Source organism: Hypanus sabinus, chromosome 12, assembly GCF_030144855.1.
Source record: "Hypanus sabinus isolate sHypSab1 chromosome 12, sHypSab1.hap1, whole genome shotgun sequence".
Lineage (NCBI taxonomy): Eukaryota > Metazoa > Chordata > Chondrichthyes > Myliobatiformes > Dasyatidae > Hypanus > Hypanus sabinus.
In genome coordinates, this window is record NC_082717.1 from 107901972 (window position 1) to 107929553 (window position 27582).

The 27582-nt window shown below is 53.5% G+C and overlaps 1 protein-coding gene across 7 annotated transcripts in view; it reads left to right on the forward strand.

The window, feature by feature from the left end:
- Positions 1-22736, forward strand: part of LOC132403274 (NHS-like protein 1) — a 367698-nt gene extending 344962 nt beyond the window's left edge. For all 7 annotated transcript variants that reach the window (XM_059986702.1, XM_059986707.1, XM_059986705.1 and 4 more), the window contains 6 exons: positions 262-389; positions 6388-6580; positions 7130-7261; positions 9160-11553; positions 17371-17476; positions 18442-22736. In XM_059986702.1, coding sequence (XP_059842685.1) covers positions 262-389; positions 6388-6580; positions 7130-7261; positions 9160-11553; positions 17371-17476; positions 18442-19243 — 3755 coding nt within the window. In that variant the 3' untranslated portion in view covers positions 19244-22736. The remainder of the gene's footprint in view (positions 1-261; positions 390-6387; positions 6581-7129; positions 7262-9159; positions 11554-17370; positions 17477-18441) is intronic.
- The last annotated feature ends 4846 nt before the right edge of the window (positions 22737-27582 follow it).

Genomic DNA, 27582 nt, shown 5'->3' on the forward strand with positions numbered 1-27582 from the left:
GAACAACATATTCACTCTTTGTTTCAATTTACATGTGAGAAATACCACTGTTCTTTATATTTTCTCTCTCCCCCTCCCGCTCCCTCCTGAGGAGGGGGGTCTTCTCCACTCAGAGTGTGGTACAAGTGGAAGTGATGGACACGTTTGTTCGACATTGAAGAGAAGTTTGGATAGGAGGGGTATGGTCCAGGTGCCGGCTGATGGGCCAAAGGGCAGCATGTTCTGTGTTATAACACACTTTCTCTCTCTCTCTCTCTCTAGACTGCGACAAGCTGAGGGAAGATGGCTCTCGGAGTTCGCAGTATTACTCCCAGGCCCCACTGTTCTCCTCAACATCATCTCACCTGGCTGGGAATCACCTGGACGAGGAGGAAGGCCACGACCAAGTGGTGAGGCTGCTTTGAAACCCTGCTTCCTTTCCTGAGACTGCGTCACGGCAACAGCAGGGGTAGTGGAGGTGCAGCATCGCTGCAGTCCGACCCTTCCAGAAATGGCTGCAGTTCCAGTGAAGTCGCAGATCTGCGTCTCATTTATTTTATTGGGGTGGAGGTGGACGCAGGGTTGTGTCGCCGTTAGCAACCAGGGTTCAGTTCTCGCTGCTGTCTGTGAGGAGTCTGCACGTTCTCCCTGTGACCACACGGCTTTTCCTCCGGGCGCTCCGGTTTCCCCCCGCAGTCCGGAGACGCACCGGCCAGCAGGTTAATCGGTCATATGGGCGTAACCGAGTGGCGTGGGCTCGTTGGGCCGGCAGGGCTGGTAATCGTGCTGGGTCGCTAAACAGAAGTGAATAGATAGATTTGGAGAGACTGTCCCAAACAGACCCTTATGGCCCAGCTGGATATTTAACCCTAGCCTAATCACAATGACCAATTAACCTACTAACCAGTACTTCTTCAGACAATGGGAGGATCGTGCAAGATCCCTGCGGGCGGTGTGCGAACTGACCTCGGAACTCCCACACCCCCAACTTTAATACCATCGCGGTAACCACTGACACCGGGGTAGGCGCATCTCACAGACAGCACCCAGAGGGTGATAATCAGTCACACAGCTTGCCGGTTGGCCCTTTGGCCCATCCACTCTCTGCTCAACTGCTAGGCTGACCAGTCTCATTGACCTGCACGTGGCTAGACGCCGCCCAGCCAAGCTTGTCCTATTTGTCGCATGATCTTTATTCCACTAAACCTTTCCTGGGATGCATAGACAGTGTGTTGTCCTACTGATATTCTGTTTGGAGATAAATATTGGCCAAGACACTGTGGAAAATCCTCTGCCCCTCCCACAGTCACTAAACAGTCTGGATCTCCCTCACAGTCACTGAACAGTCTGGATCTCCCTCACAGTCACTAAACAGTCTGGATCTCCCTCACAGTCACTGAACAGTATGGATCTCCCTCACAGTCACTAAACAGTCTGGATCTCCCTCACAGTCACTGAACAGTCTGGATCTCCCTCACAGTCACTGAACAGTCTGGAGCTCTATCACAGTCACCGAACAGTCTGGATCTCCCTCACAGTCACTGAACAGTCTGGAGCTCCCTCACAGTCACTGAACAGTCTGGATCTCCCTCACAGTCACTGAACAGTCTGGATCTCCCTCACAGTCACTAAACAGTCTGGATCTCCCTCACAGTCACTAAACAGTCTGGAGCTCCCTCACAGTCACTGAACAGTCTGGAGCTCCCTCACAGTCACTGAACAGTCTGGAGCTCCCTCACAGTCACTGAACAGTCTGGAGCTCCCTCACACTGACATTACTGGCTCCAGGGTTGCCTCGCACCCACCACTTCAGGGAACTGAACTCAAGCAGAGAATTTATAAGTTATGTTCAAAATGTTTTTGCACTGGCAATTTTAGAACCAAACCACATAGCAGGTTGTTAATGGAGGCTGTCATTGACTTGTTTAACGATGACTGTCACTGTTGTTCCTTGCTGCCTTGTTTAGTCACTTTATTCCGTTTTTCTCTGTTCTGCTCTTTCACTCCAGCGGTTTAGCCCCTTAAACTGCCTCACTCAGGCTTGCCTTAGTGTCTGCTGTCATTTGACTTCATGGAACCACCAGGTACACACACGCTGCCCAGCACGCGTGTCAAAGTGCTTTGCTTGCCCGCCCAGCTTTGCCCTTGCCCACTGCCCAACCCCAGACACTAATACACCAGATTTCTTTTCCTGACACTCGTCCTCTGCTTTCTTTAAACCCCTGCGCAAAAGCTCAATGCCTTAACTTCTCCGAACCAAGTGAAGTTGGCATTTCCTTCCTGCCAGGTTGCTGCGGGCAACCATTAATTGCTTGGCTTGGCGTGAATCCTTGCTCAACAAGTGCTGCCCAAGTGCTGTTGCTTTTACTCCTTGCTTTAATCGCCCACCCCCGCTGCACCATTGTGGGTTGGGATTTCGGAGTTCCTGCAGGGGGAACATTTCTCTTCACCTTGTCTAACACAGGTCGATGCCCTCTTGCAAGTGTTGGTTAGACCTTGTAAGATGTCTGCACCTAGCTATGTTTGGTTGTGATCAGGAGGAATGCAGCTCTGTGGCCCACCGTCTCCATGACAACAAGCAAATACCCATCTTGGCTTCTGGTCCTCGGCCTTCGGCACTTTGGTGATTCAAGTGCTTGCCTCAATATTTTTTAAATGCTGTAGGAGTCTCTGCCTCAGAAGTGGGACTGATATAGATGGGTACTTGATGGTTGGTGTGGACGGGCTGGGCTGACGGGCCTAGTTTTCGGCTGTATGGCTCAGGCAGACTCTATCAACCCCTGTTGTTCCTTAGAACCCTTCTGGACCTGTTGCTCCCTATGTTCTCTGCCACAGAGAAGATTATCCTACTGACTGCGCCCCTTAAGATTGCTCCAAAGCTCATGGTTTTTTTCATGAGGGAATCCAACAATAGTTCTGCTGTTTTTTTAGTTTTCCATTCCCTGCACTCCTTCGATCTTGTCCTAGGTGATGGGTGGTTTGTTGTGTTGGATGCGGTGTGACATCGGGAGGCTACGTCGACCGTTCACAGTCCCGGTGCCAGAGAATTAGACGGTTTAAGGCCGCACTTAATATGTGTCGTTTAGGTTCATGGCTGGTCTCAAGCTGTGTAAAAACGGTTGTGTTCAATTCAGTACACCATCAGGCCCACTGCTCTCAAATAAAGAAGTACCTTTTTTTTACAAGGATGTTGCCGGGGTTGAGTTATAGGGAAAGATTGAATAGGTTTGGATTTTATTTGCTGGAGTGTAGGAGAAGGAGGGGAGGTTTGATAGAGGTATACAAAACTATGAGGGGTATAGATAGGGTAAATGCAAGCAGGCTTTTCCCAGTGAGATTGGGTGAGACTTGGACTAGAGGTCATAGGTTTGGGGTGAAAGGTGAAATGTTTCAGAGGAACCTGAGGGGGAGCTTTTTCACTCGGAGGGTAGTGCGAAGCAAGCTGCCAGCAGAAGTGGTGGATGCAAATAAGAGAAATTCGGTGCAGGTTGATGGGGCTAGACATGGACTAGATAGGCTGTAGAGCTGTATGACTACGTCTGTGATTTTCTGCTGCTGTACACCATCCTCCATCACTGGAGATCAGAGTGGACATCTGGACTAATGGACACGCCCAGGATTTGGGTAATCAGGCTTGCCTGTGACAATTCAGCTAATGGCAGGGTACAGGGGGCTGAGGCTGTACTTGGGCACTCTGTACAGTTTTGGTCACCGGGTTGAGGAAGGCCTGGTTAAACTGGACATGGTGCTGAAAAGATTTCTGAGGATGTTGCTGGGATTAGTGGGCCTGAGTTATAGGGAGAGGTTGTCCGAGCTTGGGACTTCATACCTTGCAATAGAGAAGGTTGAGGGTCGACCTTCTAGAAACATTTAAAATTATGAGAGGCAGAGACTTCTTGGAGTCCCGAGGAAGATGGCGACAGCAAACAATGCGACCGAGTGCAAAGTTCGCCAGACCACATTTTTCCCTTCCGCTTTGCTTTCTTTTACTTTCAAACGTGGTTCTGCTTCTGTGATCAGCATTTTGGTGGTGTGCTTTTCGGGCCGATTGAGCAGTCTGGTCTTTGCTGTCCCTGGGAGTGATTCGAACAAAGCCTGCGGCCCGGAGGCCGAGACGTAGCGCGAGCACCTCATCAACTCTATTTCTGTCCGATTAAGTTGCCGAGGAAGATTGAAATCATTGAGGCGAGTGCGGAGAGACGAGCTGGTGTTCAGTGCTGTCTACCAGCCTCTTGCACACTGCTGCCGGAGGAAAGTGTCTGCGTGTGTCTCTCTCTCTCTCTGTCGACGCTGTTGAAGGATTGTGCAGGAGTTCTGGGTCTTGGGCAAGGTTGAATCGACGCTGTTTGTGGTTTGGACTCTGTAGCTGACGTTACGATGTGTTTCTGCTTTCCAGTTGCTCCTTTCTCGTTGCTAATTTAGGTGATTTTGAAACGGGACGGCCTGGAGATAATGAACACTGAGCTGAACTGAATACAGCTGGACTCTCTCGATTTTGTGCATTGGGGGGGGGGGGCTGGTGTTCTTCTTTTAATGGGTGCTATTGTTTTGTTTTGTGGGGAGGACGAAACGCCCTTGTCCATCCTTTCAAACTTTGATAAGGTGGACGGGATTCATGTAGGGTAGAGGGGTCCAAAACTAGGGGCATGGATTCAGGGTGAGAGGGGGTAAGATTTAAAAAGGGTGGTGAGTATAGCAGAATGAGCTGCAGGGGAAGTGGTCAAGGCAGTTAGCATTGTGTCATTTACAATGCACGTGGAGGGGATTAGAGGGATGTGGGTGGACTGCAGGAAAGTGGGACTAGCTGGTTGGGGACTGCAGTCAGCTTCAAGTTTATTATCATCGAACTATCCAACCAAACGAAATGACCATAAAACAAACCATTACCATAGATAAATTAACATGTAATTCAAAAATGGATGTAGTGCACATCACGCTGGCTTGACGAGACCTCGGTGGGGGCAGGGTATTCATCCATCTCACAGCCAGAGGGAGGAAGCTGTTGCCCAGTCTGACAGTTCTAGTCCTGATGCTCCTGTACCTCCTCCCAGACGGTAATGGGTCAAAGATGTTGTGAGATGGGTTATAGGGATCCTCAACAATGCTTCAGGCCTTTCTTCCACAACGATGCCAGTAAATATCACAAATGGAGGTGGGGTGGGGGGGGAGACCCTGGCGATCGTCTGGGTGGGTTTTCACTCTCCTCTGTGCGTTCTGCAGCTTGCGTACCACACGGTGATGCAGCCAGACAGGACACTCTGCACGCTGCTCCTGTGGGAAGTTGTTAGAATGAGGGTGGGAAGGCTTGCATGCCTCAATCTCCTCAGAAAGCGTAGAATCTGCTGTGCCTTCCTGACTGGTGAGGAGGTGTTGTGGGTCCAGGTTAGACCGTCCGTTATGTGCACAGCAAGGAGCTTTGTGCTGTTCCCTCTCCCCACAGCAGAGCCATTGATGTGCAACAGAGGGAGGTCAAAGTCCAGAACCGTCTCCTGATCAGTCCTCATCACTCACAAACTGCTGGAGGAATTCAGCAAGTTGGGAAGCATTGACGGAGGAGAATAAACAGTTGACTCTTTATTCGCTTCCATATATTGCTGGGTAGACTTGCGGAGTACCTCCGGCATTGTTTGTGTGTGTTACTCAAGATTTCCAGGGTCTGCAGAATCACTTGTGTGTCTGTTGGGGCCAAAGGGTCCGTAATCCATGTCGAATTGTTCTACAACTCTATGGAGAAGATTAAGTCAACATCTGTTGATCAGATGGTGGGAGAGAACATCGATAGGAGCAGATCAGAGGAGATAAAAGAAATGTGGAATGTTATTCTAGGAAAGGCAGTTCAACTAAAAGCATATTCTGGATTCGAAACGATTGGGTATGCTTCTGGGACATTACACTTAAAAGCAGTGCTTGACCACGCATGGGACTTCGAGGACATTTTTTCATACCAAGGGAGATGGAGTTGTGGAACACTGCCCATAAACAGGCCTAGCACTACTTCGGCTGTGATGGGAGTACAATTCCCGGTGCCGTGATTGAAGGGGTTTCCGATCTCCACCCGCATTCCACAGGCTTACAGTAGGTTGGGGTGAGGTTTGGCGAGCTGTGGGCATGCTGCGTTGGCACTGGAAGTTTGCCAACACTTGCAGGCTGCCCCCGGCACAAACTCGGACTGTGATGGTCGTTGATGCAAAGGACGGAATTCACGTGAGATGTGAAGCTGATCCCATTTGCACCATGTTTTCGAGATTATGAGGGGAGGTGGGCAGGTGAAATAAGGTTTAGTTTAGTCGTGCGATGGTAGAGCAGATTGCAGGGGGCTGAATATCCTCCTCGTTATCCCAGTTAGCGTTGGCAGAGTTTCAGTTTCCTGCTCCGGATAATTTCCATTTGTGCGTGTTCTTTGTGAAGCCCGCAGCGTCATCGCCGGACGAGGAAAAGCTGTTCCGTTCGAGGAGATCCAAAACCCCAGTTCCCAAAGACCTCTCTGAGATTGACGTCCAGACGAACTGGACCAAGGCCCTCCCACTGCCCACTCCGGAGGAGAGAATGCGCCAACAAGCACAGGCCATCCAGACGGACGTCATCCCAATAAACGTAACAGGTACACAATGGGGTAAAGGACGGTGGTGGGGGGGTCGGCTAGACGGGTGATTGGCTCTGGCTCTGTCCTCCCCAGCGTTTCGAAGAATGAAAGTGGATCTCATTGAAACCTCTCGAATATTGAAAGGCCTCAATAGAGTGGATGTGGAGAGGTTGTTTCCTATAGAGGGCACAGCCTCAGAAGGACATCCCTTCAGAAAGGAGATGAGGAGAAATTTCTTTAGCCAGAGGGTGGTGAATCTGTGGAATTTGTTGCCACAGATGACTGCGGGGACCAAGTCACTGGGTATGTAGAGCAGAGGTTGATTGGTTCTTGATTAGTCAGGGCATCAAAGGAAATGGGGAGGAGTCAGGAGAGGGATAATAAATCAGCTGTGATGGAATGGTGGAGCAGACTCGATGGGCCAAATGGCCGAATTCTGCTCCTTTCTCTCATGTTAGTAGAGCCATTTGAGAAGGTCTTGAGTGGACTGTCAGAGCTAGGTGGTGGGGAAGACGGGTTCATAGTGCGGGTGTGTGCGGTAACAGTTACTCTGCTGCTCCCCATCAGGAGAGAGCTTTGACCGCCAGGCCAGCTGTAGGCGATCTCTCGTACACTCCGACAGCCCCCTGAGGCGCACGACGAAAATCAAACGGAGACGGACCATCACTGGCCTGCCTGAGGCCGTCCAGAAGGAACTAGGTATGGCTGCCAGAAATCGTATTTGTAGTCCTGCCCTGCTTTCTTCTCACCTGTGACCACGTGTGTACGTTTCTGCTAACCGGTGTTTTGCACCTGACCCCCCACCCCCTCCCTCTCCAGCACAGTTTGAGAGCAGGTAGCAAGATGGTCCAGGGTCCAGAATTGCCCCATTTGGGAAAAGCCTTGATAGAGTGTCTGGGGAGAGAATGTTTTTAATAGTGTGAGAGTCCAGGACCAGAGGGCACAGCCTCAGAATAGACGGACGTCCCTCAGGACAGAGGAACTTCTTCGGCCAGAGGGCGATGAATTTGTGGAATTCCTTGCCGCACTGGAGACCAAGTCATTGGGTATATTTAAAACAGACACTCGTGACCAGTAAGGGCATCTAAGATTATGAGGAGAAGGCAGGAGAACGGGGTTGAGAGGGAAAATAACTCAACCACGATGGAATAGCAGAGCCGACTCGATGGGCTGAATGGCCTAATTCTGCTCCTATGTCTTGTGGAAGGGATGTAGCTGAGAATCATTCAAGCTCTCTGCATCTTCCAGCGGCGTATCTTTGGCAAAAGAGCAGCTCCCCTAGTTCCCTGTCCATGGATCTGTCCAGCCGCAGCGTGCTTGTGAAACAATAGCCTCCCAATGTCCCCTGCTCTTTCAACCCCATCCACAGCAAAGGCAGTGCCCCTCAGGAAACGCCAAAGCACTTTGTTGTTCCTTCCCATGCTTTGTGGCACATCCAGTGGCAACCTCGCCATTTCTTCAGCATTTTCACCTGTGTTTTACCCGGCTGAGTTGCTAGCTCGACCCAGCACGGATGGCAAGCGAGCAAGGGGGCCAGCGGGGTTTGAGCCCGGGACCACTCGCCTCAAAGTCTGGTGCGGATGCAGCTGCACCAACAGCCAGCTAGAAAGCACCTTATAACCAGCGAAGTATCCTGGTAGTTCATTCATTGTCGTAATTTAGGAAACACAACAGTTGATATTCAAGCAACAGGTTCCCTCGGAGTGGTGTTAATGAGATGGTTGATGAGGACTAAACCCTCTGTGGGTAACACCCTGTCGACATTGTGCCTCAGCGTTTCCTACATCCCTCTCTGTGTCTCATTCCAAAGTTCACTACGTCCAGTGGTGTTGGTGTCAGCCTGGATGTCTAGAGTGAGACGAGAACCCTTTATCTTCTGTCTCAGAAACTCTCGTTCAGGTAGCAGTGCAGAGTGTGTTGGGAGATCACCAGGTCGTGAGTGCCCCTTTATAGATGGACAGACATAATAATTCTTCAGTCTTGATGAATAAGTAAGTCAGAAAGTGAGGGGAAAGGCCCTTCAGCCCATCCCGTCTGTACCAGCTGCGGGCAGGGAGTGGAAAGTAATCGGCCCAAGCACACATACATACCGGCGGTGATGAATTTCAGCAGCATCACAGGCACAGAGCGTCAGAGAAGCAGCATTCACAAGAAAACCTGAATCGATAATAAATGACGGGCAGTTTTCACAAGAAAGAACACAGTTAGAACAAATAAAACTTCAAATTTGGTGCTAAACTGTAGTGAGGAGGGTTCAAGAACTGACCAGTCGAAGGGACCTGCTGGTGCGAGACTTTAGGCTTCTGAACATCCTGCCTGGTGACATCTGTGAGTTGATGGTCTGGCCCGGGTTGTGGAGATCCTTGAAAATGGATGCTGCCCTCCGTGAGGAGGATTCTGCCCTCCAGAATTCACTAACGATGCTGGGGGAGGGAGAGCCCTTTACAGACCAGATGGGATGAGTTTAAATTTCCATGGTGTGTTTCTGGGGCAAAGGGCCTGTTCTTGTGCTCTACTGATCCTGGTACTCAGGCAATGGAAGTTTCTGTAGTTTTTCCCTGTGCAAAGTGGTTACAGACTGTGTTTGATGCTGGCAGGAACCGGGACGACTCCAGCCAGAAGCTCGTGCGCCACCCTGCCGGGCCAGTTTTCCACCCTGAGCCGACTGGAGAGCCATGGGCCGGGCCGGGCCCGCTCGAGCACCAGGGACTCCTCCTGCCAGACGGAAGAGGTGAAGGTGGTGCCGCCCTCCGTCCGCCGGATCCGGGCGCAGAAGGGTCAGGGGATCGCGGCCCAGCTGTCCGGCTCCTCGGGTGACGTGTCGGTGGACAGCGGCCCCCGGGCCCAGCCGGAGACGCGCTCCCACAGCCTGCCAAGGAGGCTCGGGTCCCGGGTCTCGCTGCGCCGACCGGAGGAGAGTGCCCCGCTGTTCGGGCCCGGCACGCAGGAGATCCGGGAGCCCCAGGAGGCACGGGTGGCCTCGCCCGCTGCCCTGCGCCCCGAGGCCGCGGAGGAGGAGGTGCCGGCGAACCACCGCTCCTCAGCCCGACAGTCACCCGCCTCGGACGCCCCGTCGGGACCGCCTCCTTCCCCCTCCCCCTCTGCAATCCTCCTGGCCCCCGTCCCAGGCCGCGAGCGGACCCTGTCGCGCAGTATCTCGCTGAGGAAGACCAGGAAGCCGCCGCCCCCCCCCACGCGCACCGACTCCCTGCGGCGCCGGCCCAAGGGGGGCGGGGACCCGGTGCTCAGCCCGTCGCTGATCGCCAGCCTGCAGCGCTCGCTGCAGAGCGGGGGCGGACTGGGCCGCCAGGAGGCTCCTGGCCTCCCTGCCGGGGCCTCGGCCTGCAGCCCCCAGGAGCCCGACCCCTGGTTTGTCCGCAGCTGCAGTCAGAGCAGCAGCAACAGCAGCGGCCGCTCGACAGGCGGCAGCCGGGCCTGCTCCACGCCGTCGCAGAGCGAGACCAGCAGCCTGCGCTCCGATGGCCCCGAGGCCGAGGGCTGGCGGGCTAACGGCCTGGCCTGGGAGCCGGCCTCCCAGCCCCAGGGCTTCACCTCGCCCTCCAGTGGGTACTCCAGCCAGTGCAACACGCCGACCGGCCCTGGCCCAACGCACCGGGCCTCGCCCCGGCCTGCCAAGCCCAAGGTGCCCGAGCGCAAGTCCTCCCTCCACTCCTCGCTCTCCGCTTCCTCCTCCTCCGCCTCGCTGTCCTCCAGCGCCTCGGAGTCGCGGCCCCCACCCCCAGCTGGTCCCGCTGACCCTCAGCCCTCTGCTGGGGGCCCACTGCCTGCCTTACCCTACACTGCTCCCCAACTACACTTGTTGTCCCCTCCTGGTGCCCAGAGGCTACTTTCAAACCCTCCCACTCGGTCTCGACCGGCTTCCCCCCTCCCCAATGCCCCTGTGCTGTTGTCACCTCCTCCCAACCACCTTCTGCCAACATCAGCCCCTCCCGCTCTCTGTCGAATCAATTCTCCTCCACCTCGTGTGCGTGGTTCAGTTCCTCCCTCGTCACCTCCTCCGCCGCCTCCTCTTCCACAAGCATCCCCACCCCCTCTCCCTCCTCCTGGGCCAGCCCCTCCCAATCCTCCTCTGCCCTCGCCACCCCCTCCAGCTCTTTTCGTGACCTCACCCCCTCCGGCCCCTCCTCTGCCCACGTCACCCCCTCCAGCTCTTTTTGTGACCCCACCCCGCCTCACCTCACCCCCTCCGGCCCCTCCTCTGCCCACGTCACCCCCTCCCTGCGCCACACTCCCTGCCCCACCCCCACTGGACCCAAAGGCGTTCTGCAGCGGAGGGAGCCCCCCACGCTCCCCTCTCCCTCCCGGCGTGGACAGCCCCAAGGCCCCCGCGGGCCCCCTCCTCGTCACGGCCGAGGCCTTGCGCTCGGTGCAGCTGAGGAGAGCGAAGCCTGAGCCCCCGAGGGTGGTCATGCAGCGACCCTCGTCCCCTCGCGGTCCCCTCAGGCACCCTCATCACTCCGGAGGGGAGGTCACTCCCGGCGCAGTTCCGCTGAGTTCAGAGAGCAGGGTCAGCGAGTCCGAGACTACAGCCACGGTCAACGGAGAGCTCCTGTCGATGTCCACGCAGGAGCCTCTGCCCTGTGGCCCCGGCCCCACTGACCGGGTGCAGGCACCGGGACGGGCTCTGACACCCGAGAAGCCCAAACCGCCTGGCAGGACCCCTCCTCCCATTGCCAGGAAGCCCAAGCTCACTCTCCCCGTCCCACCCTCGCACTGGGACCTCAGCGCACACGAGAGGCGGCCGCTGGAAACGGTCTGGAGCCCGGCGGAGGCTGAGGGGGTCAGTGGGGAGCTGGACGGGAAGGGCACTCCCCCGGCCGGCAGAGCGGGGGACCAGCCGAAACCCCACGTGTGCGACGTTGATCCAAGGCCCGAGGAAAGCCAGAGAGAGCCCAGAACCCCAGAGTCCTCCCCGACATGGGATCATCTGGGTGGAGGCAGTAGCTCGCCTTGCAAAGAAAATGAACCCGGTGAGATGCGGACAAAAATTATTTTCTTCTTCTTTGTCTCTCGTTCTCCATTCGTACACGTCTACTTCCCCAGTTACCTCTTCCTCTGACTTCTGACTGCTTTCTAGTCTTCCAAATACTTACCACCCTCTGGATCCCCCCGCCCCACCTTCCCTCCCCATCTCCCCGCCCCACCTTCCCTCCCCATCTCCCCACCCCACCTTCCCTTCCCATCCCCCCCACCCCACCTTCCCTTCCCATCTCCCCACCCCACTCTTCCCTTCCCATCTCCCCACCCCACCTTCCCTCCCCATCTCCCCACCCCACCTTCCCTTCCCATCCCCCCCACCCCACCTTCCCTTCCCATCTCCCCACCCCACTCCTCCCTCCCCATCTCCCCACCCCACCTTCCCTTCCCATCTCCCCACCCCACTCCTCCCTTCCCATCTCCCCACCCCACTCCTCCCTCCCCATCTCCCCACCCCACTCCTCCCTTCCCATCTCCCCACCCCACCTTCCCTTCCCATCTCCCCACCCCACTCCTCCCTCCCCATCTCCCCACCCCACCTTCCCTTCCCATCTCCCCACCCCACCTTCCCTTCCCATCTCCCCACCCCACTCCTCCCTCCCCATCTCCCCACCCCACCTTCCCTTCCCATCTCCCCACCCCACTCCTCCCTCCCCATCTCCCCACCCCACCTTCCCTTCCCATCTCCCCACCCCACTCCTCCCTCCCCATCTCCCCACCCCACTCCTCCCTCCCCATCTCCCACATCCATTCATCCCCCTCCCCTCCCTCCCCATCTCCCACATCCATTCATCCCCCTCCCCTCCCTCCCCATCTCCCACATCCATTCATCCCCCTCCCCTCCCTCCCCATCTCCCACATCCATTCATCCCCCTCCCCTCCCTCCCCATCTCCCACATCCATTCATCCCCCTCCCCTCCCTCCCCATCTCCCACATCCATTCATCCCCATCCCCCCACACACCCCTCCCTCCACGTCTCCCTGCCCCCCCCCTTCCTATCTGCCCCAGTGGGTTTAGCAGTCGAACACCACAAGAGTTGGATGGCATGACATGAGATATGGGACTGAGAGCTGCTGGCTGCACGAACCCTCGGGTATTACTGCAGCCCCTGGGGGCACTTTCCACACAACTCCCACTTCTCCAGATTCTCACAGACCTCAGCACTGAGTATCATCACTGAGCCAGACTCCATGGTATTGTGGGTACAGAGTTCCAAACTTCAAAGTAAGCTTATTATCAAAGCATATACATGCCACCATAAACAAACCTGAGATTCGTTTTCCTGCGGGCATTCTCAATAAATCCATGATAAAATCAATGAAAGACCACACCAACTTGGGCATTTCACTAGTGTGCAAAGCACAATGTACTGTGCAATTACACAAACAAAGCAATAATAACAAATAAATATCAAGAACATGTCATGAAGAGCCCTTGAAAGTGAGTCCATAGGTTGTGGGATAAATGAGTGAAATTCTTGCCTTTGGTTCAAAAGCCAAAGGGGATAAGTTTTGTTGCACTTGAAACAAGAAGCCTCATCCGATCTCAGTTCAAAATGGCCAAGGCCAGACTTATTTGACCTTACCCATAACTGTAAAAGGATAGAATTTTCACAAAAAACCCTGTCAACTTGAAGGATCTTGGATGATTCAATCATACTTGTTAATTCAAACTCTGATCAGCATAGGGTGCTTTGGGGTTGGGGAGTGAGGGGTGTAACAGGGTGCTTTGGGGTTGGGGAGTGAGGGGTGTAATGGGGTGCTTTGGGGTTGGGGAGTGAGGGGTGTAATGGGGTGCTTTGGGGTTGGGGAGTGAGGGGTGTAACGGGGTGCTTTGGGGTAGGGGAGTGAGGGTGTAACGGTGCTTTGGGGTCAGGGAGTGAGGGGTGTAACGGTGCTTTGGGGTAGGGGAGTGAGGGTGTAACGGTGCTTTGGGGTCAGGGAGTGAGGGGTGTAACGGTGCTTTGGGGTCAGGGAGTGAGGGGTGTAACAGGGTGCTTTGGGGCAGGGGAGTGAGGGTGTAACAGGGTGCTTTGGGGTCAGGGAGTGAGGGGTGTAACAGGGTGCTTTGGGGTCAGGGAGTGAGGGGTGTAACGGTGCTTTGGGGTCAGGGAGTGAGGGGTGTAACAGTGCTTTGGGGTCAGGGAGTGAGGGGTGTAACGGGGTGCTTTGGGGTTGGGGAGTGAGGAGTGTAACAGGGTGCTTTGGGGTCATGGAGTGAGGGGTGTACCGGGGTGCTTTGGGGTATGGGGGTGTAACGGGGTGCTTTGGGGTTGGGGAGTGAGGGGTGTAACAGGGTGCTTTGGGGTTGGGGAGTGAGGGGTGTAATGGGGTGCTTTGGGGTTGGGGAGTGAGGGGTGTAATGGGGTGCTTTGGGGTTGGGGAGTGAGGGGTGTAACGGGGTGCTTTGGGGTAGGGGAGTGAGGGTGTAACGGTGCTTTGGGGTCAGGGAGTGAGGGGTGTAACGGTGCTTTGGGGTAGGGGAGTGAGGGTGTAATGGTGCTTTGGGGTCAGGGAGTGAGGGGTGTAACGGTGCTTTGGGGTCAGGGAGTGAGGGGTGTAACAGGGTGCTTTGGGGCAGGGGAGTGAGGGTGTAACAGGGTGCTTTGGGGTCAGGGAGTGAGGGGTGTAACAGGGTGCTTTGGGGTCAGGGAGTGAGGGGTGTAACGGTGCTTTGGGGTCAGGGAGTGAGGGGTGTAACAGTGCTTTGGGGTCAGGGAGTGAGGGGTGTAACGGGGTGCTTTGGGGTTGGGGAGTGAGGAGTGTAACAGGGTGCTTTGGGGTCATGGAGTGAGGGGTGTACCGGGGTGCTTTGGGGTATGGGGGTGTAACGGGGTGCTTTGGGGTTGGGGAGTGAGGGGTGTAACAGGGTGCTTTGGGGTTGGGGAGTGAGGGGTGTAATGGGGTGCTTTGGGGTTGGGGAGTGAGGGGTGTAACGGGGTGCTTTGGGGTCGGGGAGTGAGGGGTGTAACAGGGTGCTTTGGGGTTGGGGAGTGAGGGGTGTAATGGGGTGCTTTGGGGTTGGGGAGTGAGGGGTGTAACGGGGTGCTTTGGGGTAGGGGAGTGAGGGTGTAACGGTGCTTTGGGGTCAGGGAGTGAGGGGTGTAACGGTGCTTTGGGGTAAGGGAGTGAGGGGTGTAACAGGGTGCTTTGGGGTCAGGGAGTGAGGGGTGTAACAGGGTGCTTTGGGGTCAGGGAGTGAGGGGTGTAACAGGGTGCTTTGGGGTCAGGGAGTGAGGGGTGTAACAGGGTGCTTTGGGGTCAGGGAGTGAGGGGTGTAACAGTGCTTTGGGGTCAGGGAGTGAGGGGTGTAACGGGGTGCTTTGGGGTTGGGGAGTGAGGAGTGTAACAGGGTGCTTTGGGGTCATGGAGTGAGGGGTGTACCGGGGTGCTTTGGGGTATGGGGGTGTAACGGGGTGCTTTGGGGTTGGGGAGTGAGGGGTGTAACAGGGTGCTTTGGGGTTGGGGAGTGAGGGGTGTAATGGGGTGCTTTGGGGTTGGGGAGTGAGGGGTGTAACGGGGTGCTTTGGGGTCGGGGAGTGAGGGATGTAACAGGGTGCTTTGGGGTTGGGGAGTGAGGGGTGTAATGGGGTGCTTTGGGGTTGGGGAGTGAGGGGTGTAACGGGGTGCTTTGGGGTAGGGGAGTGAGGGTGTAACGGTGCTTTGGGGTCAGGGAGTGAGGGGTGTAACGGTGCTTTGGGGTCAGGGAGTGAGGGGTGTAACAGGGTGCTTTGGGGTCAGGGAGTGAGGGGTGTAATGGGGTGCTTTGGGGTATGGGGGTGTAACGGGGTGCTTTGGGGTAGGGGGGTGAGGGTGTAACGGTGCTTTGGGGTCAGGAAGTGAGGGGTGTAATGGGGTGCTTTGGGGTATGGGAGTGAGGGTGTAACGGGGTGCTTTGGGGTAGGGGAGTGAGGGGTGTAACGGGGTGCTTTGGGGTCAGGGAGTGAGGGGTGTAACGGGGTGCTTTGGGGTTAGGGAGTGAGGGGTGTAATGGTGCTTTGGGGTAGGGGAGTGAGGGTGTAATGGGCTGCTGGGGTCGAGGAGTGAGGGGTGTAACGGTGCTTTGGGGTAGGGGAGTGAGGATGTAATGGGGTGCTTGGGTCGGGGAGTGAGGGGTGTAACGGTGCTTTGGGGTATGGGAGTGAGGGTGTAATGGGGTGCTGGGGTCAGGGAGTGAGGGGTGTAACGGTGCTTTGGGGTCAGGGAGTGAGGGGTGTAACGGTGCTTTGGGGTAGGGGAGCGAGGGTGTAACAGGGTGCTTTGGGGTAGGGGGGTGAGGGTGTAACAGGGTGCTTTGGGGTCAGGAAGTGAGGGGTGTAATGGGGTGCTTTGGGGTATGGGAGTGAGGGTGTAACGGGGTGCTTTGGGGTAGGGGAGTGAGGGGTGTAACGGGGTGCTTTGGGGTCAGGGAATGAGGGGTGTAACGGGGTGCTTTGGGGTTAGGGAGTGAGGGGTGTAATGGTGCTTTGGGGTAGGGGAGTGAGGGTGTAATGGGGTGCTGGGGTCGAGGAGTGAGGGGTGTAACGGTGCTTTGGGGTAGGGGAGTGAGGATGTAATGGGGTGCTGGGGTCGGGGAGTGAGGGGTGTAACGGTGCTTTGGGGTATGGGAGTGAGGGTGTAATGGGGTGCTGGGGTCAGGGAGTGAGGGGTGTAACGGTGCTTTGGGGTCAGGGAGTGAGGGGTGTAACAGGGTGCTTTGGGGTCGGGGAGTGAGGGGTGTAAAGGGGTGCTGGGGTAGGGGAGCGAGGGTGTAACAGGGTGCTTTGGGGTATGGGAGTGAGGGGTGTAACGGTGCTTTGGGGTAGGGGAGTGAGGGGTGTAACGGTGTTTTGGGGTAGGGGAGTGAGGGTGTAATGGGGTGCTGGGGTCGGGGAGTGAGGGGTGTAACGGTGCTTTGGGGTATGGGAGTGAGGGGTGTAACGGGGTGCTTTGGGGTATGGGAGTGAGGGTGTAACGGGGTGCTTTGGGGTAGGGGTGAGGGTGTAACAGGGTGCTTTGGGGTCAGGAAGTGAGGGGTGTAATGGGGTGCTTTGGGGTATGGGTGTAATGGGGTGCTTTGGGGTAGGAGAGTGAGGGGTGTAACGGGGTGCTTTGGGGTCAGGGAGTGAGGGGTGTAACGGGGTGCTTTGGGGTTAGGGAGTGAGGGGTGTAATGGTGCTTTGGGGTAGGGGAGTGAGGGTGTAATGGGGTGCTGGGGTCGAGGAGTGAGGGGTGTAACGGTGCTTTGGGGTAGGGGAGTGAGGATGTAATGGGGTGCTGGGGTCGGGGAGTGAGGGGTGTAACGGTGCTTTGGGGTATGGGAGTGAGGGTGTAATGGGGTGCTGGGGTCAGGGAGTGTAACGGTGCTTTGGGGTCAGGGAGTGAGGGGTGTAACAGGGTGCTTTGGGGTCGGGGAGTGAGGGGTGTATTGGGGTGCTTTGGGGTAGGGGAGCGAGGGTGTAATGGTGCTTTGGGGTATGGGAGTGAGGGGTGTAACGGTGCTTTGGGGTAGGGGAGTGAGGGGTGTAACGGTGTTTTGGGGTAGGGGAGTGAGGGTGTAATGGGGTGCTGGGGTCGGGGAGTGAGGGGTGTAACGGTGCTTTGTGGTATGGGAGTGAGGGGTGTAACAGGGTGCTTTGGGGTAGGGGGGTGAGGGTGTAACAGGGTGCTTTGGGGTCAGGAAGTGAGGGGTGTAACGGGCTGCTTTGCAGTTGGGGAGTGAGGGGTGTAATGGGGTGCTTTGGGGTCGGGGAGTGAGTGGTGTTACAGCGTTGCACACCGGGCAGACTGGGGTATGTGTACCTGTCAGTAACCGTGTTGACGTTTGACAGATGACGTGTTTGAGGAGAGTTCCAGCAGTGTAGGAGACTACAGTGAAGAGATCAGCACCCCGACCCGGCCCAGGACCACTGAGGACTTATTTGCTGCAATACACAGGTACCGGCCCCTCAGCCCTGGACTTTCAACCTGACCCATCCCTCCATTCCTCTTTCACCCATGTGCCTGTCGGAGCATGTCTGAAACATTTCCAATGCCTCTGCCCCTTTCAGCAGCCTGGCACCCACCACTCACACTGGTATGGCGGGAAGAGCGAAACCAAGGAGAGGGTCAGAACGAGAGCAGGTAGTGATAGAGGGAGTGGGCCGCGAGCACCTTTCACAGAAGATGCAGGTTGAAAGATGCCTGTCTTTCTGTTTAGAGACCCAGGTGGAAAAGTTCTCACAGGAAAACACAACTGGATGAATGGAAAATAGAATCTGAGACTAGAAGAGAGATAAAGAGAGAATGATTAAGAGAGAATTAGAAGAGTGAGAGAGACTGGGGGAAAGGAGAGAGAATACAGGAGAGAGTGAGACTAGGGCAGTGAGAGATTAAGAGAGAAATATTGGGAGAGAAATTGGGGAAGAGATTAAGAGAGAGAAAGATGTTAGGAGAGACTAAGAGAGAGAGAGATTAGGAAAGAGAAATATTAGTGGAGAGATTGGGAAAGAGAGAGATGTTAGGAGAGTGAGAGAAGGACAGACTGCAGATGCTGGAAGGTCTTCACGTGCCGAGCAACATCTGTGCAGAAGCAGGAATCCGGTGGAACCCTGTGTAAGCAGAGCTCTGATGATTTCTTTCCTGACATAGACGCTGCTCGCCTGCAGTTCTCAAAGCAATTTGTTGGTTGCTGGAGGGGAGAGAGAGTAAGAAATCACTGAGAGCTTGATGCTTTGTGTACGCATTCCTCCGTCCCTCAATCCCCGCCGTTCACTTCCCCATTCCTCACTTTCTCCCTCATCACTCTTCACCCCCTCAGTTCCCCTTCTTCTGCGTTACTGTCCTGACCCGCCTGTCAGCCGCGTCCCGCCGTTTATGGTGTTGCTTTGGAGAGTGTCTCACCACTTTTTTCCTGCTTTTAGGTCGAAGCGGCGGATCCTGGGCCGGAAAGATTCGGAGGATGAGTTCCACCGGGCGCAGCCCCCCCCGTCTCCCGTGACCCCGACCGGGGCGCTGCCCAGCCCAGGCTCGCTGAAGCAGGCGGGCTCCATCCAGAGGAGCCTGCGCAAGTCCAACACCAGCAGCGACAGCTTCAAGGCGCTGCTGCTGAGGAAGGGGTGCCGGCCGGACCAGGGCTGCCGCATGTCGGCCGCCGAGATGCTCAAGAGCTCCGATCCCAGGCACCGCCCGGCTGAGCCGGAGCGGCCGGCCGGCCGGCGGGGCCGCAACCCGCGGGAAGAGTGGGCCTCACACGAGGGCCCGCTGCCCAAGGGCGCCGGGCTGGTGGGCGTCCGCTATGGCCGCTCCCGGACCCCGCCCTCGGCTGCCAGCAGCCGCTACGGCAGCAGGCTCCACCTGCACCGACTCCACAGCAGCCCCATGACCGTGATCCGCGAGGCCGAGGCCTGGGAGCCCGAGGAGGGCCGGCGGCACAGCGAGAGTGACGCCGTGGAGCAGGGGGCGGGGCCCGAGAACTGTGATGTAACGCGCCCAGTGGGACAGGACTGTATGACATCACAATCAGGGGGCGTGGCAGAGAGCACCACCAATGGCGAAGCCAGCCAGGAACGGGACCCTATTACATCACAATCAGAGGGCGTGGCAGAGAGCGCCACCAATGGCGGAGCCCGTCAGGACCGGGACTTTTCTACCTCGTCCATGGCAACAGAAGCGCCATTCATGATTGGGGGTCATGAAGGACACCAAAGAAAGCAAGGAGACTGATTCTCCCCCCCCAATGTGTTATTTTCCTTTATATAAAGTCCTCAGACAGCAACCAGTGGCACAAGCCCGATGGCAGAATAGAAACACCTAGCCTTCCTTTGCCTGGGCTGCCAAGGAGACCAGCACTTGAATAGTGCCTTTGTGCAGCAAGGTGCCCCCTTGCTGATGAGGGAGGTTTGTTTGTAGTGAAAACTGAGATGAATGCAGGAATGGCACTTGTATTGATCAGCGTCGAGCGCAGAAGGCCGTCAGGCTGAGGTATTTATGTAGCGCCCTTCCTGACGAGGGGCATCCCGGAAGCACTTCACGGCCAAGGAGGCACTTTCTTTCCGAAACGAAAGGGGGGGAGGGTCGTTCAGTGGATGTCTGTCGCGCGGTTGGAGTGGAAGGGAGAGGCTGCAAGGTGGCTAAAAGTAGGTGGGGTCAGTTGTCTCGAGAGGAGGTGGAAGTGGTAGAGAGAGAGAGAGGGCTGGGAGTATTTTGGTGTTTTGTGTGCCAGGTAGTTAACTCCCCTTGGGGGGTGGAGCTGTGTACGATGAATTGTACTGAGACAGGGTGTGGGTGTCTGTCTGGAAACCAGACGGATTCGAGCCACATGACCATTCCTGGCTGTAACCGTTAGTAGCAGGAGACAGGGAACAGTATGCCCTGGAAAGGAAGGGTCAGTAGTGTGACCATTCCTGGCTGTAACCGTTAGTAGCAGGAGACAGGGAACGGTATGCCCTGGAAAGGAAGGATCAGTAGTGTGACCATTCCTGGCTGTAACCGTTAGTAGCAGGAGACAGGGAACAGTATGCCCTGGAAAGGAAGGGTCAGTAGTGTGACCATTCCTGGCTGTAACCGTTAGTAGCAGGAGACAGGGAACGGTATGCCCTGGAAAGGAAGGATCAGTAGTGTGACCATTCCTGGCTGTAACCGTTAGTAGCAGGAGACAGGGAACAGTATGCCCTGGAAGGGAAGGGTCAGTAGTGTGACCATTCCTGGCTGTAACCGTTAGTAGCAGGAGACAGGGAACGGTATGCCCTGGAAGGGAAGGGTCAGTAGTGTGACCATTCCTGGCTGTAACCGTTAGTAGCAGGAGACAGGGAACGGTATGCCCTGGAAAGGAAGGGTCAGTAGGTTGCTGCTTACATTGAACTTTGACCAATAGCTGTTAGATGAATGAATTGTACGTTCGTAGTGTAATAGTTTGAATAGCTGTGGGACTTGGCTGTTCCGACCTGTTATTTCAGGATGATTTGGCTGGTTTAACTAACTACCCCTGCGACACGGAGGGTGGGGTAAATCCCAGCGGGTGGTGCTCCTCCGTGTCTGCTGAGCAGCGAAGGGTGGTTGCCACTGCAGATGCAGACCTGAGTCACACAGTGCCTTCGAGAGGCAGGAACTACGGGTCCCTGCTTAGGGTACAGATGCTTCTCGATCCATTCACTGCTGCTTTTTATTGCTGTTTCTTCCCTGCGTTCATGGAATAATAAGACCGGCAGTTGGATTGATAATGTGACCTCACTGTGCCCAGATCAGGGGTGCCAGGTGACACGGAGTCAACAACATGCCCGTGGTGGCTGGGCCCTCTGCACGTTGATTCCAGTGCCTAAGGCTAGCCACAGAGTTCTTTCTGGGGAGCGAAGTCGCTGTGTGGGGTTGGAGGCAACAGCACAAAGTCTCCTCACCCGCCTCCCCAACATTGTGGCTTGCCTTTTCACTCCCTCCCCGGTTTCCTTCTTCCCAATAAGCCTCAGCCCTTGTCAAGTGGGAACGCGAGAGGATTGGCGATCACCATCGAGGGGGAAAACAAAGTCAGCCCCAGCAATAAACCCAAATTGTACTTAGCTTTAAAGTGGAGGTTAACAGGTTCTTGATTACTAAGGGTGTCGAAGGTTATGGGGAGAAGGCGGGAGAACGGGAGTTAATAAATCAGCCATGATGGAATGGTACAGCAGACTGGATGGGCTGAATGGCCTAATTTGCTCCTGTGTGTGATGGCCTTGATTGCCCCAGCGTTCCTGCTTCACTGCCTATTTTAAACATGAGGTCCTGCAGACGCTGGAGGGACTCAGCAGGTCAGGCAGCATCAATGGAGAGGAATAGAGCAGATGTGTCGGGCCGAGGGCCGCTCCTCAGGGCTGCTGACCCCCTAAGCTGTCTCCCACTCCACCCCCGGTCTCGTCACGCGAAGTGCCTTCTCGCCACGGCTCCCTGCTGACACCTGGTGGCAGAGCGCCGGAACCGCAGCAGCCCGACCCAATGGTCACTGTCCAGGAACCCACCCGTTTTGTTCGGCCGTGTTCAGCGACTTTGCACAAGTTTGACTGCAACACGGGACACTCTCTCACTTTGCCATCAAGTTCTGGCCTAGTCCTGAGCCCTAAACACAGGAGATTCTGCAGATGTTGGAAATCCAGAACACAAAATGCTGCAGGAACTCAGCATGTCAGGCAGCATCTATGGAGAGGAATTCCGTGCTGAAATACTTTGTTTCCTGATTAACGGTCTGTCACGAAACGTTGACCGTGGATACCCCCTCCACAGATACTGTCTGACCTGCTGAACTCCTCCTGCAATTTGTGTGCTAGTTCTGTAAACTGACTGCCAACAAGGAGCATTAAACAGACACCAAACCGGACAGCTCAGTGGGGAAGTGGGGCAGTAAGGAATGCCTGCACTCAGCTTTGTTGATTTAAGGTGTGAACTTGGGAAATACAGTCCAAGCGTGACCCTGGCTTGTCCATAAAAGTTAGCAATGTTGAGCCGAGCGGGAGAAAGGGGGTTAGTGTTATGGATTTGAGCAGTGGCACAGTAAAAGGTACTGTGTAGCATGGAGAGTCTATTACCAGCAAAGGGGAATAAAAACCCAATGGAAGACTGGGCTTTATTGCTGTTGGGAGAGTTGTGCAGAGATAAATGTAACTTGAAAATTCTGAATCTTGTGATAATGCTGGCATCCAGTTACCAAAGACACGAAGCCTTTTCTACAGGAAAAAACAAAAAATCCCTGTGGTATTTTTCACGTTCAACAAGTATTTTTTAACAGAAAACTGCACTTGAAAAGCCCTAGATTTGAATACACACCAAAAGTGGGAACTGATTGTGCTCCTGTCGTCTGGTCATCAGATAGACAGATACTTCCTACAGCATGCCTGCCCCCTTTATAAATTGTTTTAAGGTGTACAAAGATTGTAAAATGTTCTCTTTTGTGGGGGTGATTTTCTTTGTGAGCAGTTTTTGGGAATTTGTACATTTTAGTAATCTGAGATTTTTTTAAAAAGTAAATTTGCAGATTATTTATTTTAGTACAGAGGCAGATTGAAGTTTGCTTTTCCATCTTGCCTCCATTGTGTTTGCTCTTATTGAGGAAGGAAGGAGGGGTGAGTAGAAAGGCCTTTCCTTCCTTCCCGTGGGAAATGCAGGAAGCTCCATGGCCTCTCAGCGTGTCCTGTTCATTTTGTACTCAGAAAGATGCTGTGTTCTCAAATAAAGCAACGTTTTCCTCTCATGGACAAAAGACTCATCTTTTCATACATTATCTATCGGTACATCAGCTGACACAGCACAGGGACACTTGTGCACTGTCCCAGCGTGTCCCTAAGTGTGTTGGTTAATCCAAATGATGCATTTCACTGTATGTGCTCAGGTTCAAGTTTATTGTCATCTGACTGTACATACAGACAACCAAATCAAGCAATGTCCCTCCGGACCACGGTGCACCAGAAACATATATCACACACAGCACATACACTAAAATATTACAACAAATAAGTGAATAAAATATAATTCAAAATGGATGTGGTGCACAGCACAGGTGAACAGTGGTGGCAGGGTATTAGATGAGCGCAGAACAGTACAACACAGGAACAGGCCCTCGGCCCGCAGTGTTGTGCCAACCCAGCCAAAAAGCCTCTAATGTATTTGCCTTTACCACCATACCAGGTAGCACATTGCAGGCATCCACCACTCCCTGAGTACCCCCGACATCCCCTTGGAACCTACCACCTCTCATTTTCAATGCATGCCCTCCGGTATTAGAAGCTCTACCCTGGGGAAAAGAGACTCCCTGTCTCTCTGCACCTCTCGGATCTCCCCTCGGCCTGCGCCACTCCGGAGAAAACAGCCCAAGTTTGTCCGGCCTCTCATGACAGCACGTGCCCCCTAAACCAGGCAGCATCTTGGTGAACCTCTTCTGCACCCTCTCCAAAGCCTCCACATCCTTCCTGTAGTGAGGTGACCGGAACTGTATGCAATACTCCAGATGTGGCCTAACCAGAGTTCTTTAAAATTGCAACATAACGTCCTGACTTTCGAACGCAATGCCTCGACTAATGAAAGCATGTGTTCCATATCGACCTGTGTAGCCACTTTCAAGGAGCTATGAACTTGGACCCTAAGACCTCTCTGGTCAGCAGCACCGTTCAGGGTCTTGCCCTTAACAGTAGACCGTCTCCTCGCATTTGCCCTACCGAGACACAACACCTCACTTTTATCCAGGTTAAACTCCATCTGCCATTTCTCTGCCCACACCTGCAACTGATCTATATCACACTGTATTCTTTGCCAGTCTTCTGCACTACCCACAACTCCACCAATCTTGGTGGTCTCTGCGAACTTACTAACACACCCATCTACATTTTCATGCAGGTCATTTATAAACATCACAAATAGCAGAGATCCCAGCACAGATCACTGTGGAACTCCACTAGTTACAGACCTCCAGCTCGAATAAGTCCCTTCAACGAGTACCCTCTGTCTTCTGTGCACAATTCAGCCAAGTTGGTCCCATTAACCCATTACATCACTCTAAATCCTTCCTATTCACTTAGCTGTTCAAATCCCTTTTCATGCAACTGCCTCACCATTTCCTCTGCCAGCTAATGCCATTACCCACCACCCTCTGGGTGAAAGAGTAAGTTAAGTTGGAAAGAAAAAGAATGTTTTAAAGATGAGTTTTCTTTGTCACATGCACATTGAAATGTTGAAACACACTAAAAAGTGCTCGTGTAAAGTCAAATCAGTGCGATTGTTCTAGACTGCCCTCAAATATCACCACACTTCTGGTCCCAAAATAGCTTACTCACAACTTGAGAGGCTGTAGATCTGGAATTGGGAAATGAACCTGGTCAGGTGACAGATCTCTCGGTGGGAGGGCAATTTCGAGACAGTGATCACAATTTTATCTCCTTTACCATAGCATTGGAGAGGGATAGGAACAGACAAGTTACGAAAGCATTTAATTGGAATAAGGGGAAATATGAAGCTATCAGGCTGGAACATGGAAGCATAAATTGGGAACAGATGTTCTCAGGGAAATGTATGAAAGAAATGTGGCAAAAGTTCAGGGGATATTTGTGTGGAATTCTGCATAGGTACGTTCCAATGAGAGAGGGGAAAGATGATAGGGTACAGGAACCGTGGTGTACAAAGGCTGTTGTAAATCTAGTCAAGGAGAAAAGAAGAGCTTACGAAAGGTTCGAAAAACTAGCTAATGATTGAGATCTAGAAGATTATAAGGCTAGCAGGAAGGAGCTTAAGAATGAAATTAGGAGAGCCAGAAGGGGCCATGAGAAGGCCTAGGTGAGCAGGATTAAGGAAAACTCCAAGGCATTCTACAAGTATGTGAAGAGCAAGAGGGTAAGACATGAGAAAATAGAACCAGTCAAGTGTGACAGTGGAAGAGTGAGTATGGAACCGGAGGAGGTAGCAAAGATATTTATTGAATACTTTGCTTCAGTATTCAGTATGGAAAAGGATCTTGGCGATTGTAGGGATGACTTGCAGCGGACTGAAAAGCTTGAGCATGTAGATATTAAGAAAGAGGATGTGCTGGAGCTTTTGGAAAGCATCAAGTTGGATAAGTCACTGGGATCAGACAAGATGTACCCCAGGCTACTGTGGGAGGTGAGGGAGGAGATTGCTGAGCCTCTGGTGATGATCTTTGCATCATCAATGGGGACGACAGAGGTTCTGGAGGATTGGAGGGTTGCAGATGTTGTTCCCTTATTCACGAAAAGAGAGTAGAGGTAGCCCAGGAAATTATAGACCAGTGAGTCTTACTTCAGTGGTTGGTAAGTTGATGGAGAAGATCCTAAGAGGCAGGATTTATGAACATTTGGAGAGGCATAATATGATTAGTAGTAGTCAACATGGCTTTGTCAACGGCAGGTTGTGCCTTACAGAGAAGAAGAAGAAGAAGAAAGCCCTTAACTCCAAGTGCAGTCATCGGGACACCGTCATGACAGCACTTCTTTTAGCAGGCTTTCTTGTTTCTACGAGGCCGACTTGCTAGCTCGATGCTTAACCCAGCACAGATGGAAAGCGTGCCAGGGAGACGGCTGGATTCGAACTCGGGAGCCTTCGCTCCAAAGTCTGGCGCTGATGACACTGTGCCTTACGAGCCTGATTGAATTTTTTGAGGATGTGACTAAACACATTGATGAAGGAAGAGCAGTAGATGTAGTGTATATGGATTTCAGCAAGGTGTTTGATAAGGTACCTCATGCAAGGCTTATTGAGAAAGTAAGGAGGCATGGGATCCAAGGGAACATTGCTTTGTGGATCCAGAACTGGCTTGCCCACATAAGGCAAAGAGTGGTTGTAGACGGGTCATATTCTGCAAGGAGGTCGGTGACCAGTGGTGTGCCTCAGGGATCTGTTCTGGGACCCTTACCCTTTGTAATTTTTATAAATGACCTGGATGAGGAAGTGGAGGGATGGGTTAGTAAGTTTGCTGATGACACAAAGGTTGGAGGTGTTGTGGATAGTGTGGAGGGTTGTCAGAGGCTACAGCGGGACGTTGATAGGATTCAAAACTGGGCTGAGAAGTGCCAGATGAATTTCAACCCAGATAAGTGTGAGGTGGTTCATTTTGGTAGGTCAAATACGATGGCAGGATATAGTATTAATGGTAAGACTCTTGGCAGTGTGGAGGATCAGAGGGATCTTGGGGTCCGAATCCATAGGACACTCGAAGCTGCCATGTAGGTTGACTCTGTGGTTACGGTGCATTGGCCTTCATCAATCGTGGGATTGAATTTAGGAGCCGAGAGGTAATGTTGCAGCTATATAGGACCCTGGTCAGACCCCACTTGGAGTACTGTGCTCAGTTCTGGTTGCCTCACTACAGGAAGGATGTGGAGACTATAGAAAGGGTGCAGAGGAGATTTACAAGGATGTTGCCTGGACTGGGGAGCATGCCTTATGAGGATAGATTGAGTGAACTCGTCCTTATTTCCTTGGAGCGACGGAGGATGAGAGGTCACCAAATAGAGATATAACCATATAACCCATATAACAATCACAGCACGGAAACAGGCCATCTCGGCCCTCCTAGTCCGTGCCGAACTCTTAATCTCACTTAGTCCCACCTACCCGCACTCAGCCCATAACCCTCCACTCCTTTCCTGTCCATATACCTATCCAATTTTACCTTAAATGACACAACTGAACTGGCCTCTACTACTTCTACAGGAAGCTCATTCCACACAGCTATCACTCTCTGAGTAAAGAAATACCCCCTCGTGTTTCCCTTAAACTTCTGCCCCCTAACTCTCAAATCATGTCCTCTCGTTTGAATCGCCCCTACTCTCAATGGAAACAGCCTATTCACATCAACTATCTATCCCTCTCAAAATTTTAAATACCTCGATCAAATCCCCCCTCAACCTTCTACGCTCCAATGAATAGAGACCTAACTTGTTCAACCTTTCTCTGTAACTTAAGTGCTGAAACCCAGGTAACATCCTAGTAAATCGTCTCTGCACTCTCTCTAATTTATTGATATCGTTCCTATAATTCGGTGACCAGAACTGTACACAATATTCTAAATTTGGCCTTACCAATGCTTTGTACAATTTTAACATTACATCCCAACTTCTGTACTCAATGCTTTGATTTATAAAGGCCAGAGTTCCATAAGCCTTCTTCACCACCCTATCTACATGAGACTCCACCTTCAGGGAACTATGCACTGTTATTCCTAGATCTCTCTGTTCCTCTGCATTCCTCAATGCCCTACCATTTACCCTGTATGTTCTATTTGGATTATTCCTGCCAAAATGTAGAACCTCACACTTCTCAGCATTAAACTCCATCTGCCAACGTTCAGCCCATTCTTCTAACCGGCATAAATCTTCCTGCAAGCTTTGAAAACCCACCTCATTATCCACAACACCTCCTACCTTAGTATCATCGGCATACTTACTAATCCAATTTACCACCCCATCATCCAGATCATTTATGTATATTACAAACAACATTGGGCCCAAAACAGATCCCTGAGGCACCCCGCTAGTCACTGGCCTCCATCCCGATAAACAATTATCCAGCACTACTCTCTGGCATCTCCCATC